This window comes from Leiobunum rupestre, chromosome 1 (genome assembly GCF_980474605.1).
Source record: "Leiobunum rupestre chromosome 1, qqLeiRupe1.1.hap1, whole genome shotgun sequence".
In the NCBI taxonomy this organism is placed as follows: domain Eukaryota; kingdom Metazoa; phylum Arthropoda; class Arachnida; order Opiliones; family Sclerosomatidae; genus Leiobunum; species Leiobunum rupestre.
In genome coordinates this window covers 46,686,480-46,701,711 of record NC_143384.1, presented here as the reverse complement: position 1 = coordinate 46,701,711, position 15,232 = coordinate 46,686,480, and the positions used below count along the sequence as shown (strand labels likewise).

The 15,232-nt window shown below is 37.7% G+C and overlaps 1 protein-coding gene across 1 annotated transcript in view; it reads left to right on the top strand.

Moving 5' to 3' along the window:
* Mcm10 (minichromosome maintenance 10 homolog) overlaps positions 1-15,232 on the top strand; it is a 37,442-nt gene that overhangs the window by 8,012 nt on the left and 14,198 nt on the right. The window contains exons 3-4 of the mRNA XM_090180370.1: positions 10,038-10,574; positions 10,914-11,025. Of these exons, the coding sequence (XP_090036496.1) occupies positions 10,038-10,574; positions 10,914-11,025 (649 nt within the window). The remainder of the gene's footprint in view (positions 1-10,037; positions 10,575-10,913; positions 11,026-15,232) is intronic.

The following is a 15,232-nucleotide window of genomic DNA, read 5'->3' as shown; positions in this document are numbered from 1 at the left end:
TCTCCGACACAAACCTTAAAATATTTTTGGCCGGCATATTAAAGAAGTCGTTAGTTTCTAATTGATGCATCCCAAGATGCTCTAGTCTTTGAGCCGCATAAAAGTCGCAGCTACAAAGAACGTGAGAGGCAGTCTCCTCCTCGGCCTTGCAGGCCCTACATAGTGGGTCATCACTGATACCAATAAGATTTAAATGTCTATTAAGCTGGCAGTGACCTGTAAGCAGGCCAGTAACCAACCTTATACTAGATTTCGAGAGCGAAAGCAGTTCTTTCGCCCTTTGCCTAGAGGGGCCAGGGATAAACTCCTTAGCCTGTCTTTGGCCATGCATCTCGAGCCAAAGCTCGAGTTGACGGTTAGTCATGTAATTGGAGACCAGGCTGCGTATCAAGCCACGGGGGATAGGGACAGCGGGTTCTGGACCACAGAACCCAGCCGTCACACCCTCCCTGGCCAAGACGTCGGCCTTTTCATTCCCATGATACCCCTCATGTCCAGGGACCCAATAAAGTTGAACCTTATTAAGCGTCCCGAGATTAAAAAGGAGATCCAAGCAGCTAAGAACCAGTCTAGAAGAAACACTAGACTGGTTTAGAGCTTTTAAAGCAGCCTGGCTATCCGAACAAATTTGGATAACTTTCCCGCGATAGTTCTTCTTCAGACAGAAGTCAACACAGAAGCAGATAGCAGAAATCTCTGCCTGAAAGACACTTGCGTAAATTCCAAGGCTTTCATAGAAGCCGTAATTGGTCGTTAGGCAGTACATCCCTGCGCCCGCACCTAGATGGGTTTTAGACCCATCGGTGAACCAGACGACTTCCCCTCTGGTAACATTTGACCATTCCGTGCGGCTAGGGAAGTACACGAAGAAAGGCTTATTAAAACGAAGTTCAGCAGCCATGTTGTCAGAACCCATTGAGAGAACAGGTAACCGACTGGAAATATCCCTAATAAGCGTAGTGTGGCTCTTTTCCCAACTATTGGCCATCCACCATCCATTTTGGTTTAGCCTATAGGCACCAAAAGTAGCAGCTTCCTCTATAAACAAATGAAGAGGAAGAATATTCAGTAGAATTTCTAGAGAAGCAGTTGGGGCTGTTCTCATAGCTCATGTTATGCCAACGCAAGCTAGCCTTTGAAGAGTGCGCAGTTCTGACTGCACCATTTTGAGAGTAACCCTTGGCCACCAGACCACAGCTGCATAGGACAGCATGGATCTGATGATCATTGTGTACAGCCAGTAAACAACTCTAGGACTCAAGCCCCAGGACTTGCTGACCGTACTTCTAATTCTCCAAAATAACATTTTTCCCTTCTTGATAATATAGTCAAGATGTGGTTTCCATGTTACTTTGTTGTCAAGGATAACACCTAAGTACTTCACCTCAGTGCTCTCCTCCAGGTTGGTACCGAACAAGGAAATACCATTAAACGCTCCCTTTGTCCTTTTACGGGTAAAGGGAACCAGAACCGTCTTACTGGGATTGACCGTGAGGTTCACTTCATTGCACCAGTTTTCTACCGATGCAAGAGCTCTCCTCATAACATCCTTAACTGTCGTTGGGAACTTCCCTGTGACAATGATAGCAATATCGTCGGCGTAACCAAAACAGCGGCACCCCCCTCTGTTCAGCCTCCTCAACAGTTCATCCACCACGAGGCACCACAACAGGGGAGAGAGAACCCCCCCCTGTGGGCACCCACGGCTAGTGGAGACCGTCAGGGAATCGCCAAGCAGGAGGGATGTCACCCTTCGGTTCGTCAGCATAGATTTGATCCAGAGACAAATTGTGTCATTGATACCAAACCTCTTGGCAGCCTTCATCAAGACTGCACTTGAGACCTTGTCAAAGGCCCCTTCAATGTCGAGAAAAACCGCAAGAGCGATTTCTTTAAACTCAATTGCTCTCTCAAGGCAATTGCTAATGCCATGTAAGGCGGTCTCAGTAGATTTGCCCTTTTGATAGGCATACTGAGCAGTAGAGAAGGGCGTTTGGGAAATAACCTCTTCCCTGATATAACAGTCTACCAGTTTCTCCAGAATTTTTAGGAGAAAAGAGGTAAGACTAATTGGCCTAAATGCCTTAGCCTCCAGGTAGTTTGACTTACTGGGCTTAGGGATAAAAATGGCCCTAGAGAGCTTCCAGGATTTTGGAATATGCCCTAAGGCAATACAAGCCCTGTAGATTCTGCAGAGCAGCGGGCAGAGAATATCGCTGCCCTCCTGCAGCAAAATGGGAAGGATCCCATCCGGACCTGGGGACTTATAAGGCTTAAAGGAATTTATCGCCCACATAAGTCTGGAGTGTGTGACAACCTGTTTTGCCACAGCCCAGTCTTCCCTTTTGGTACGTTGTATCCTAAAAGGGAGACTATCAGTGCCACAGCTGTCTGTGACCCTAGAGTCTGGAAAGTGCGTCTCCAACATATGTGTTAGTTTCCTTTCCAGAGGTATTTAATTTCATACTGCCTAGATAACTTTGTTATTATCTCTTCAAGTATTTCGTTATTCTTCGCTAGTATCGCGATGTCATCAACATAAACCATTATTATGGCATTACCAGGGATGAAGTATACACAATTCGTTCCGAGGACTTTATCAAAACCAAGAGTTGCAAATGTCCTATCTAATTCTTCAAACCATTGTCTCCCGCTTTGCGGTAAGCCATATAATGCCTTTTTAAGCTTTAAACAATAGACGTCTGTATCATGGGTTTAATACACAGGTATGTGCTTCATAAAAACGCTTCTGTCCAATGTACCATATTGGTAGGCGTGTTTAACATCAAGGTGTGTATGAACCCATCCACGATTAATGACAAACAGCGCAATGAAGAACCTGATTAAGGTGAAGTTAACAACTGGAGAGAATGATTCGTCAAAATCAATGCCTTCTTTCTGGTTAAAGCCTTGGGCAACAAGTCATGCTCGATATCGGATGATTCGGTCTTCACTGTCTCTTTTGAGGGCGAAAACCCAATGGCATCCCACGATTTTATTGTTATTTGGCTTCACTACATTTTCCATTACTTCTCTCTTCTGTAGTGTTTCAATTTCGTCATCCATAGCGGCTTGCCATTTTTCTTTTTCAGGTGAATTCATTGCTTTGAGATAGGTGTTGGGAATCCTAACATCTGAATAAAGAGCAGCTAAAGGTTCTGGGACTTTTGGTAATACTGTTGCAGTGGATAACATAGACTCGAGGTTTTTCTTTGAAAAATCAAATAAATTAATATCATGTGATAATTGTTTATTGTCAAGATATGTTTTAACTTCAGGCTTGGAGCGTAACTTTTTCCTTCTGGGTTATGATAATATATATCTACTCCCCCAGCCGTTGCACCAGATTTTCTCGTTACAACCTTGTGACTCCATCCCTCAGGTAAGACTCTCTGTGTGATAGTCTGTGATGTTTCTTTTGTGACGTCTTCCTCTTGGTGTACCTCTTTTGAAGCAGTTGTTTCCTGTGGAGGTTCTTCTGATTTCTCTTCCACCTCCACCACTATTTCGTCATTCGAAGTGATTGGCCAGTGATATACTTCGTTGTTGGTGGAGAGAAGGGATAGGCTCCCAAGCTGACTTTCATCAAAAGAGACGTGTTTTGTTTCACTAACGATATTGTCTTTGGGAAACCAAATTCTGTGTCCCTTGGTCTTTAAAGCGTAACCTACTAGGATACCTTGTATGGCTCTAGGTTTCAACTTATTTTTCCGTTTCTGTTTTGGTACATGATCAAATGAAATACACCCGATGCGCTTTAAGTGTCAAGCGCTAGGCTTACTATTATACCATCTCTCCAATGGTGTGGAGTCTTTTAATTTACTATGTTTCAATCGGTTTTTAATACACGCAGCGGTAGTGACCAGCTCAGCCCATAATGTACTAGGTAGTTTCGCATCTTGTAGGTAGGTCCTCACCATATCCATGAGTGTCCTGTTCACCCTTTCTGCGACACCATTCATTGGTGCTGAATAAGTGTTGGTATGCTGGTGAATGATACCTTCTTGCCTACAATATTGAGTCATGTGATCGGCACAGAATTCCTTTCCATTGTCGGTTCGAATCGTCTTCAACTTCTTGCCAGTCTGTTTTTCTACGTGCGCTTTATATTCTTGGAAATAAATAAGAACATCACTTTTCTTTTTCATAATATAGACCTTAGTAAAACGACTACAATCATCGACAAACAAGAGATAGTATTTAGCGCCACTTAACGAACCAATGGATGATGGACCCCATACATCCGAGTGAACCAATTGCAATATTTCACTGCTTCTAATAGTGTCCAATGGTTTATATTTTTGCTGTGTGCTCTTTCCTATCTTGCATGGGACGCAAGTCTGTAAAGTCCCGTTCACCGAACCAAGTCCCTCTAACATTCTATGTTTGATCATATATTTCAGATCCATATCATTTATGTGGCCTAATCTAAGATGCCACATCTCTATCTCAGAAATAGAACTGGCCACGCTATACGCTTCTTCATCGGGGGGCCCAGTCACTAATATGTTGGCATCCAGTACATAAACATTATTTTGTAACTTGGCTTCAAAAGCCATCTGCCCCCATGGAAAATAACCAATTAGTTTAGAGTTTTCAAAGATACCTCTCCATCCTTGCTTATCCATGTGAGTTCCGGATAAAAGGTTCTTTCGCATTCCAGGGGTGTATATGACATCCAGTAAGTTAATATAATTAACCTCATCTTGGATTTGAACTTCTAGCCATACTGAGCCACGACCCTCAGCCGTGGTTGTTCCCTCACCTATTGCGACATCTTTAATTTCGCAGGGGAATGAATAAAACCATTCTCCCCTTACCAAAAATTGTGGTCTAGGAACTTGGTTTTAAGTTTGTATTTGGGACAAATACCAACTAAAACCATACATAAAAACAACTTATTACCAACTAAAACCATACTGCCAACTTAATATCCACTTATTACCCCTTTAACTAGTTTATTGAAAACTGCTGAAAACTTAAAACCAACTTAATACCAACTAAAATGTGTATACCAACTAAATACAAACTAAAAGCCAACTTATTTTTTGGTATGGGATCTATTATTGCAAAAGTGATGCGTAGCACCAGTATCTATTATACACTCTTCGGTTTTGTTATCTGTAAGTAAAGCTGTAGCCAATAAACCTGCTCTATTCATATTCTTTTTTTCTCTTCTTTATCTTTCCCCATTTTATTTTTCACCCTGCACTATGATGCTTTATGTCCTTACTTATTACAAATATTGCAATTCCCTTTATTATAATACCCTTTCCCCTCACCCTTACATCTAATGGCTATTGACTACATTATAAATAGTTCATTATGTCAAAGTTAGCTTTCAACACAATCACGAGAGAAATGACCAATTTTATGACATTTAAAACATTCGGGGCCCGTGGGATGGTACGTCCCTCGGCCAGTTCTGTTATGTCCCCGACTAGTCAATCTCACCCGAGATGAGTAACTTGACTGTATATCAGAAGTACTAGCTTTTTCAAGGGCCAGCTGTTTTTGTCTCTCATATTTGGACAAAAATAAAGCCTTGACATTTTAAGGCCAAAACTCAGAATCCTTTAATGCATATGCCCTAACAACCGTATTTTCATACTGTGGTGGTAAACGATAGATTAATTGATAAGCTATCTCATCTTCTGGTAATGTCCTTCCCGCTTTATCCAATTTCTCAGCCGTACACAATACCCGAACTATGTAAGAAGACATAGACTCCACTGGGTCAAAGGTTATATTCATAAATTCAGTTCGCAATGCAGCTATGCGGGCCCGAGACTTAGGTTCATGAGTGTTTGCTAAGAGGTCTCAAGCCGCCCGAGCATTTTCACATGGACCAATAATTCTCTTATGCGTGTTGTCTACCGCTAGATAAATCCTAGAATGGGCTCTCTGCTTTCTATCAAAATACTTCAACTTGACTTCTGCTGTTGCGGTACTAGGGGGTTCAACATCTGTGCCATCAATAATTCCCCACAATCCATTATCACATAATGCCATCGTCATATCCACCTTCCAAATCCCATAATTTGTATCATCCAATTTATCAAATGTAAAACTACTTGCTGTTGATGCTTCATATTGACGATTCGCGGTCATATTGAAAAAAACGTCTGTTAAGCCTGTCCAAAATCCTTAGGCGAATCCGTGGACTGAACCACGCGTTGTTACCATGTTTAATTTAAGATAATTAAAACAGGATTGTAAAATACAAGTTATTTATTAATCATTAAAAGTTAATACTACATCTTGTTATAGTTTGTACATTATTAGTTTACACATCTTGTTCTACTAGTGATTTAAAGTGAAGTGTCCAACATCTCCATCATTCTCTTAAACATTTCCACTTCCACTCAATAGAGGGCGTTAGTATATTACACTTATATATCCATGTCACATGTACCAATTATATTAATGATTATGTGGTTATCGTTATACTTACAATCTAACAGATACCACCAGGAAGAGATTGGATCCAACTCCCGGGTTGTTGGTCTCAATTGGGATACTATTTGAGGCAAAAGTATGAAATGGTTTAAATGATTCTATTGGTCTTTATCACTCCAATTGGGGACCTTTTCATATCGAATTAGTTCCAATTGTGTTGCGCATACTCCAATTGGAATTTTTATTATAACCACTTGGTTTCAATTGAGGTCAGGTTGGTACCAATTGTAAATTTCATCTCTAATTGGTGCAAATACGGTCCCAATTTGAATTTTATTGGTTTCGAATGTTTTTTTCGTAAGGGTTTGCCTGTGTAAAATAAAGATTGTTATGAAATATTAAAGTTATAGCTTTTCTTCTATGCTTACTTGTAGCATTTAAAGCATACATTGTAGCTAAGCTCCACCATGACATGAAGCCCAATGTAACACTATACTGTTTGAAAAATTTTAAGACGCATTCAAATTCAAATTCAAATTCAAAAAATGTTTTTTAAAAAGGAAGTTAAATTTATACATTAGAAGGCCAAGTCATCAGGCGACTTATAGCCCTCTGTGATACATCATATAGTTAAAAATATGTAATCGATTATATATTAAAATAAGTAAACAAGAACAGGTAATGCGCTAACAAAAAAATGTAAGATATAAATATAGAACAAAAGAACTTTACACAAATATACTACTCCTTTAAAACTTCGTTTTTTAAAAATCTTTTAAATGTACTTAATAAGTTTATATTTACAATTTCACTGTAAATCTCATTGAATTGTTTTACACCCTAGAAAAAAACAGGTTATTTTTTCGAAGTGGAACAAAATGGTATTTTTAAATAATTTTGTGATCTTGAAGTCAATGTTTTAGAATGGAATTTAAATAATCGTTCTTCATTGTTTTAAGCAAGTGACTTGAAAAAATTAGTTTTGGCAAAATTAAGGGAAGCTTTGAAATTAGGCAGCTGCATTGGTTCTCTATCAAAAACTGTTGTACGGAACAGTCAAAGTTTTTAAAAAAAACACGCTGAAAACTTAAATTGTACCCTGCTAGCATGCAACTTAATTCTTAGAAAAAGTAAAGGAAATTGACAGAAATATTACTCTTAAAACTGAGTGGAAATGGATGGAATTAATAGGCAATGTATAAAATTTAAAACATCTGGTGTATTATATAAAAGAGAACACTGATAAAAAAATACTCAAGAAATGCAAAAGCAGACATAATTGGACAGAAAGGCCAATCACAATTTAAATGGATGGAAATACTACACTTAAAAATAAGTTTGAAAAAGTATATAACTTGTTCAAAGAACCTATATTATTGACGCTGTTATTTTATTAAAAAAATTTTAATTCTAAGAATGAGAGGGTTTGAAGTAAGTTTAGTTTAACCATGCCCTTACCAAAAAATAAGCTGGTTTAAATCTAGGTTAGTACCTAGTTTCAACCTTGGATTTGTCTCAAATACCATAATAATACCATGTAAATACTACCTTTCATAACCAGCTTCATACAATATTGACAAAATATATAGTTTGGGTTAAAACTAGGTCCCTACCTCTTTGATAACCTTTACATTCCAAGGTCGCTACCCATAGTGATGTAAAATACCCGGGTATTTATAACGCAGGGTAAATACCTTAGGTACTTACCCGGGTAAATACCCAAAATACATAAATACCCAGGTGTTTATAAACACCTTTAATTTCTTTGTTAAATATTTTTTAATTTATTCAATTAAGAATACGGTAATTGAAAAACCCACTAACACATCAAGTTATTCTCATATTAAATATTAATTATTGTTTTTTTACTTTTTTTGCAAATTTTACATAGTAACATTACATATGAGATAACTATTAAATATTATTTATTCATTATCTGGATGATCACTTGAAAGTTCAGTCTCTGCTGCCCCTGGCTCTCCTCAGACTCCTCATCATGACTATTTTTTTACCAGGCTTAACACTAACAGTAACATGAGCAATTAAGGATTTTATTCATTTCATGTGGGCCATTAAAACATTTCCTGATATGCTTTGTCATTTTGTTGACATTAGAATGTTTGTATTCCTTACAGCAATATGTATGAAAGCAACACCTTTATTTTTATCTTTGAACAACTCCCAGGCTAGAAATAAAATTGACTAATATAAAACTGCTTTTAAAAATGTAGTTTGCCCAAATTGCCCTACCTAATAAGCCCAAACCAAGCAAAAGATGTAGACAAGGAGGATAACAGATAGCTCCACTCGACCCGATACTAACTAACGCCCTAATCATAAAAACCCTAGTTTTGGGTATTTACCCGTGCAAATGGTAAATACCCGGGTAAATACCTATTTAAGTACCCTACCCACTGGGTATTTACCCGACTTACATCACTAGCTACCCAGTTAAACTAGGTCAATACTAGTCGTAAACCAGGTTTATACCAAATTTATACTAGGCACTCATCATAAACTAGCTTGATACCCAGTTTATTCCAGATTTATACCCAGTTCATTCCAGGCCTATACCCTACCTAAACCAGATTTATACCCAGTTCATTCCAGGCCTATACCCTACCTTAACCAGGTTTATACCCCGTTCATTCCAGGCCTATACCCAGTTCATTCCAGGCCTACCCTTACCAAAAAATAAGTTGGCTAAAAACCACTTAGGACAACTTGTATTTCAACTTGGTTTTTAGTTTGTATTTGGGACAAATGCCTACTTAAAAATAACATAAATCGTCTTTATTAACCAACTTATTTCCAACTAAACCAGAATCAACATTTACATTTAACTACTTAAAAGCAAAATTAGCCAGCCAATCTCGTATGACCATTTTGTAAACTAGCTTCAAGATTCAAGTTGCAATCCATTACCTGTTTAATATTAATCTTCTTAAAGAGGAGTTCAGTTGTTTGGACTTTACTACAATATAATTATAAAAGTATAATTTAGAAGTATAGTACAGTAGAACATATGAAATATTTGGTGTATTGTTTGGACAAAACTACATATATTTATATAATTTGCGCTGCTAACACTACAAAAATTGCTAGATAAGAGGATCCTGTCGAAAGTTCAACAATAAATTTACGATTACTTTTATTAACTTCAAATTGTAACCTCTGAGCAATTTTCAATTATATATCTTTCAAGTCCCCAGAAATTAATCTCCCCGTATGAGACTAAAGTAAAGTCATTATTGACTTATTTTAATCTAAAATTGGAACCCATAATCAACTCTCAATTAAGCCTCTTTCAAGTCGCCCAAAATGAATAACCTGATATGAGACTAAAGTGAAGTCTTAAATAACTCTTATTGTAACTCATAATCAACTTTCAATTAAGCCTCTTTCAAGTCTCCAGAAACGGGTTTTCCCAAATGAGACCAAAATGAGTTTCATTTAAATATATAATAATAAAACTCTTTTAGTGAGGCTAAAATAGATTTTATATAGGATCCACAATTCTGTTTTTTATGTTTACGTAATACTTAAAAATGCTTGATCCTACATTGAGACTAATTGGCGACTAAAGTAAGACTCCTATTGTGGTAAGGGCTATTAAAGCTTAATTGTTTATTTTCTAGATCTCCCAGAGATTTCACTTTTGGATTTTTTTGACGAGAATGAAACTGACAATGCAGAAGCTAGAAATAGTGATCAATCTTCAAAACTCAAAGAAAATTTCAATCCTGCCGAAGAAAGTTTACTATCCAATAATGGAGTCTGTCCAAAAATGGATAATCTCAAAACAAGTGATAATTTATCTCTAAAGTCAAAGGAAGAAGTACTAGCAGAATTAAGTAGAATAGAGCAATATAAGAGGGATCTTGAAACGATGATCTCTGTAAATAAAATAGCTGAAAAGTCTTCGAATTTAAAATCAGCAGTTTTGTCGAACCATGCTAAACCAAAACAACTGACAGATATATCTGAACTCATGTTTGACAAACCTAACACCAATGCAATAAACCAAAAGAGGTCCCTCAATGAGTTTGATAGTTCATCTGAAGATGAAATGACTGGATCAGAAAATCTTTCCAAACCTGGTCAAGAAATTAAACAATTACTGAAAAGGAGTACTAATTCATCCATTATCCAGACCAATTTAAAACCTAATTCTTGTAAGTTATTAAATTTTGATAAGAGTTATACTTATAACAGAACTAGAATAGGCTATTTGTATTTAGTTATATTAAAATTGGTGAATCTTAAAATTCCCTTTGAGCGTGTAAATACGCCGCCATGTTAGGTTAATAAGCAGACTATACCTCTTAGGTTCAGGTAGTGTCTCACACAAAAATGTAATTTTTAAATTAGTGAGTTTTTTATTTAACCTATGATTTCATTTGAGTAAATTTGTATGGTTCCTCTTATGGTAGATAGGTTTTCTTGCAATTTCCAATTTTTATTCATAATAAAGTTTATTTCATTAATTGATTACTAATAAGCAAATGTTTTAGGGTCAAACATTTCTAGTAAAAGTGGTTTCACTGATGCTGTAAACAATCTACAAACAAAAGATTTACGGAACAAAAATTTTACATCCGAAAGATATTCTGGTTTTAAAATTGTGTAAGTATGAGACATAACTAAATTTCAATAAACTATGTGATGACAGGCAAGTGTTCCAAATGTCATTAATCAAGTGACTATGATTTTGTTAGTTTTTGTTGACGTTTACAATACTTAAGAATAATTTCTAAAACCGCTTTAAATACTTTGGGTTAAATATTCTTACCCCATGCAATTTCACTTTGATCCTTAAACACAAATATTTTGGGCTGACAGTCGTCAAAAATATTGTTGTCTGACAGTCAGTCGTCAAAAATATTGTTGTCTGACAGTCAGTCGTCAAAAATATTGTTGTCTGACAGTCAGTCGTCAAAAATATTGTTGTCTGACAGTCAGTCGTCAAAAATATTGTTGTCTGACAGTCAGTCGTCAAAAATATTGTTGTCTGACAGTCAGTCGTCAAAAATATTGTTGTCTGACAGTCAGTTGTCAAAAATGTTGTTGTCTGACAGTCATTCGTTAAAAATGTTGTTGTCTGACAGTCATTCGTTAAAAATGTTGTTGTCTGACAGTCATTCGTTAAAAATGTTGTTGTCTGACAGTCTTTCGTCAAAAATATTGTCTGATAGTCTTGTCAAAAATATTGTTGTCTGACAAGTCATCCAAAATATTGTCTGATAGTCTTGTCAAAATTAATGTTGTCTGACAGTCTTTTGTCAAAAATATTGTTGTCTGACAGTCTTTTGTCAAAAATGTTGTTTCTTTCGTGAAATATATTTTTGTCTTATGGTCTTTCGTCTAAAATATTGCTGTCTGACAGTCAGTCGTCAAAAATATTGTTGTCTGACAGTCAGTCGTCAAAAATATTGTTGTCTGACAGTCAGTCGTCAAAAATATTGTTGTCTGACAGTCAGTCGTCAAAAATATTGTTGTCTGACAGTCAGTCGTCAAAAATATTGTTGTCTGACAGTCAGTCGTCAAAAATATTGTTGTCTGACAGTCAGTCGTCAAAAATATTGTTGTCTGACAGTCAGTCGTCAAAAATATTGTTGTCTGACAGTCAGTCGTCAAAAATATTGTTGTCTGACAGTCAGTCGTCAAAAATGTTGTTGTCTGACAGTCATTCGTTAAAAATGTTGTTGTCTGACAGTCATTCGTTAAAAATGTTGTTGCCTGACAGTCATTCGTTAAAAATGTTGTCTGACAGTCATTCGTCAAAAATGTTGTTGTCTGACAGTCATTCGTTAAAAATGTTGTTGTCTGACAGTCATTCGTTAAAAATGTTGTTGTCTGACAGTCATTCGTCAAAAATGTTGTTGTCTGACAGTCATTCGTCAAAAATGTTGTTGTCTGACAGTCATTCGTCAAAAATGTTGTTGTCTGACAGTCATTCGTTAAAAATGTTGTTGTCTGACAGTCATTCGTTAAAAATGTTGTTGTCTGACAGTCATTCGTTAAAAATGTTGTTGTCTGACAGTCATTCGTTAAAAATGTTGTTGTCTGACAGTCATTCGTCAAAAATGTTGTTGTCTGACAGTCATTCGTCTAAAATGTTGTTGTCTGACAGTCATTCGTCTAAAATGTTGTTGTCTGACAGTCATTCGTCAAAAATGTTGTTGTCTGACAGTCATTCGTCAAAAATGTTGTTGTCTGACAGTCATTCGTCAAAAATGTTGTTGTCTGACAGTCATTCGTCAAAAATGTTGTTGTCTGACAGTCATTCGTCAAAAATGTTGTTGTCTGACAGTCATTCGTCAAAAATGTTGTTGTCTGACAAGTCATCCAAAATATTGTCTGATAGTCTTGTCAAAAATATTGTTGTCTGACAAGTCATCCAAAATATTGTCTGATAGTCTTGTCAAAAATATTGTTGTCTGACAAGTCATCCAAAATATTGTCTGATAGTCTTGTCAAAAATATTGTTGTCCTGCAGTCTCTCGTCTATAATATTGTTGTCTGACAGTCTTTTGTCAAAAATGTTGTTTCTTTCGTGAAATATATTTTTGTCTTATGGTCTTTCGTCTAAAATATTGCTGTCTGACAGTCTTTCGTTTCACACTAAAAGCCCGAGCTTGATTTGAGACTGAGCCCAGGCTTTATTATTAGAATTATACGAGCGTGAGAAGAGACCAAAACATCATGGTCATTTAATTTGAGCCCAAGATGAGACCATTTTAATGTAACATATTTTTTGTGAGCTCGAGAGGAGACCATTAAAATATAGTAAATTGCTGTGAGCCTGAGCGGAGTCCAATATAATAGTGTATTACTGCAAGTCCGAGCTAAGGCCATATTTTTGTAATGAGTCTGATATGAAACCTTCTAATTTTTAAGAGACGGTTATGTTAATTTTTGCACGATTGTTTCATTTGGCCACTGGGAAGCCCTGCGGCGCAGAGCAATTAGTGCCATAACCGTAATGCTTTCTTTCTCACTGACACAACCAACTTTTTTTACGTGCTGTTTGAGACATAACTGAAGCGCGAACAGCTCGTGATCACCATTGGCTGTGTTGCCCTTGAAGAGAGCTCTGGCCTACTGGGTTAATACGGAATTTACGCAATTGGCCATTTCGGATTATGTGATTTAAACCCAGTCGTTTTCTAATTGGTCCAAAGTAAACTACCTTCTAGAATTTTCGAAGATGGTTGTAGTGAAGAGAATACCAGGCCTAGTCGCCCGGCTGTTTCGTTTGACTTTTGTATCGTGCTGTACTGCTTCACCCGCGGGCTGCTCCTACTCCCAGAGCATGTAGCTAGGACTAACCGAATTGCAATTGGATTGGTTAGATTTGATAGTGTATAGGAAAGAAAAACATCTGAGTTCGAAAATGAAAAAAACTGATCTCCTGTAGGTCAAAGAGGTATCTCATTAGTCTGCTTCCAGGTTCACAATGACCGCCGGCTTCCTTGACACGTCCCTTTTATCGTCCCAAAAATTCCGCTGCTGACCCGTGAACTCAAGATATGTTACCCGCCGTAAAACTGGTGGCGCCATCTATGAGAATAAACAAATCCACCGAGGCTTCCCGACCAAAGAATATAAAGCCCCAGGAATGGAAGGATTGATATTATTGGCCACCAACCTGTCGAGATGAAAAAGTAAAGTTATCCGAACTCAACACCCGGCCCTGGCTAGGATGATCTCGCAAATATGCTGCAACCTGAGGAACCGACCGCAACTGTTCCCGAACTGGCCCCGGGGTAACATAATAAACATCACGCCGAGGACCTACCTTTTGACCAACCAACAACCGGGTCCACCCATAACGACCCGGCACAGTCAACGCACCCCAGAACCACTCTTCCACGTCACTGAGCCGAAATCTCACGAACCAGAGATCCAACCCCCGAACAATCAGAGGCGACCCCAGGAGTCGATAACCCTGGAAAACAGTCCGACGATACACCACCAGAACCCTCCAAAGGACCTCCCCGGGCACCCACCCCTTCCGAAGCCAACTCTCCCTGCAAGCGATCAAGGTGATGATGCACCAGCAGAATCCACCAATGTCCCACTCAGATCAATCACGGCCAGGCAGATTTTAAGCTTGTGTCAGCAATAGTACTTATTTAAGTCACCCAGTTTGGGGAAGTGCTTGGCTTGCCACCCCACTCAATAATAATTATAATAATAATAATAATAATGAGATTTACCAAACCCACCGAGGCTTACCGACATAGCTCCCCGTTACACCCAAGACAAGGTCTTGTATTAAAGAAAAAAAACTTATGAACCCGAGACGCTCTCGTATTTAGCAAAAAAACTTATGAGCCCAAGATGAACTCTCTTATTTAGGTAAAAGAAAAAAAAAACACCCTAGTAATAAAAGAATATTATCCTGAGACTAGCTCTTGTATTTATTAAAAAAAACTTATGAGCCCCAGTTGAGCTCGTGTTTTTGGGGGAAATTATTGTGAGACCGAGACGAGACTAAGGCCAAACAGAACGTTTTGGGGTGCAGCTTAAATATTGTCTGACAGTCTTTCGACTTTCGTCAAAAATATTTTGGTCTAACAGTCTTCCCAAAAATATTTTGCTTTTAGCATAAGTTCAGCCCGAAGTTCCTTTAATGGCTCCATTAAGTTAGCCCCCCAGAAGCATACAATTTTCAAATTAGTTAGTAGTGAACCACCAAAAATATTGTGTGCAAGGCGGGAAATTCAAAAATCGAAGTGGGGGCCAAGTTAACGACAGCCCCCCCGTATTCGATATCGATAATAATAACATACCTAATCGATTGCACCACCAAAACATTTTATTGCAC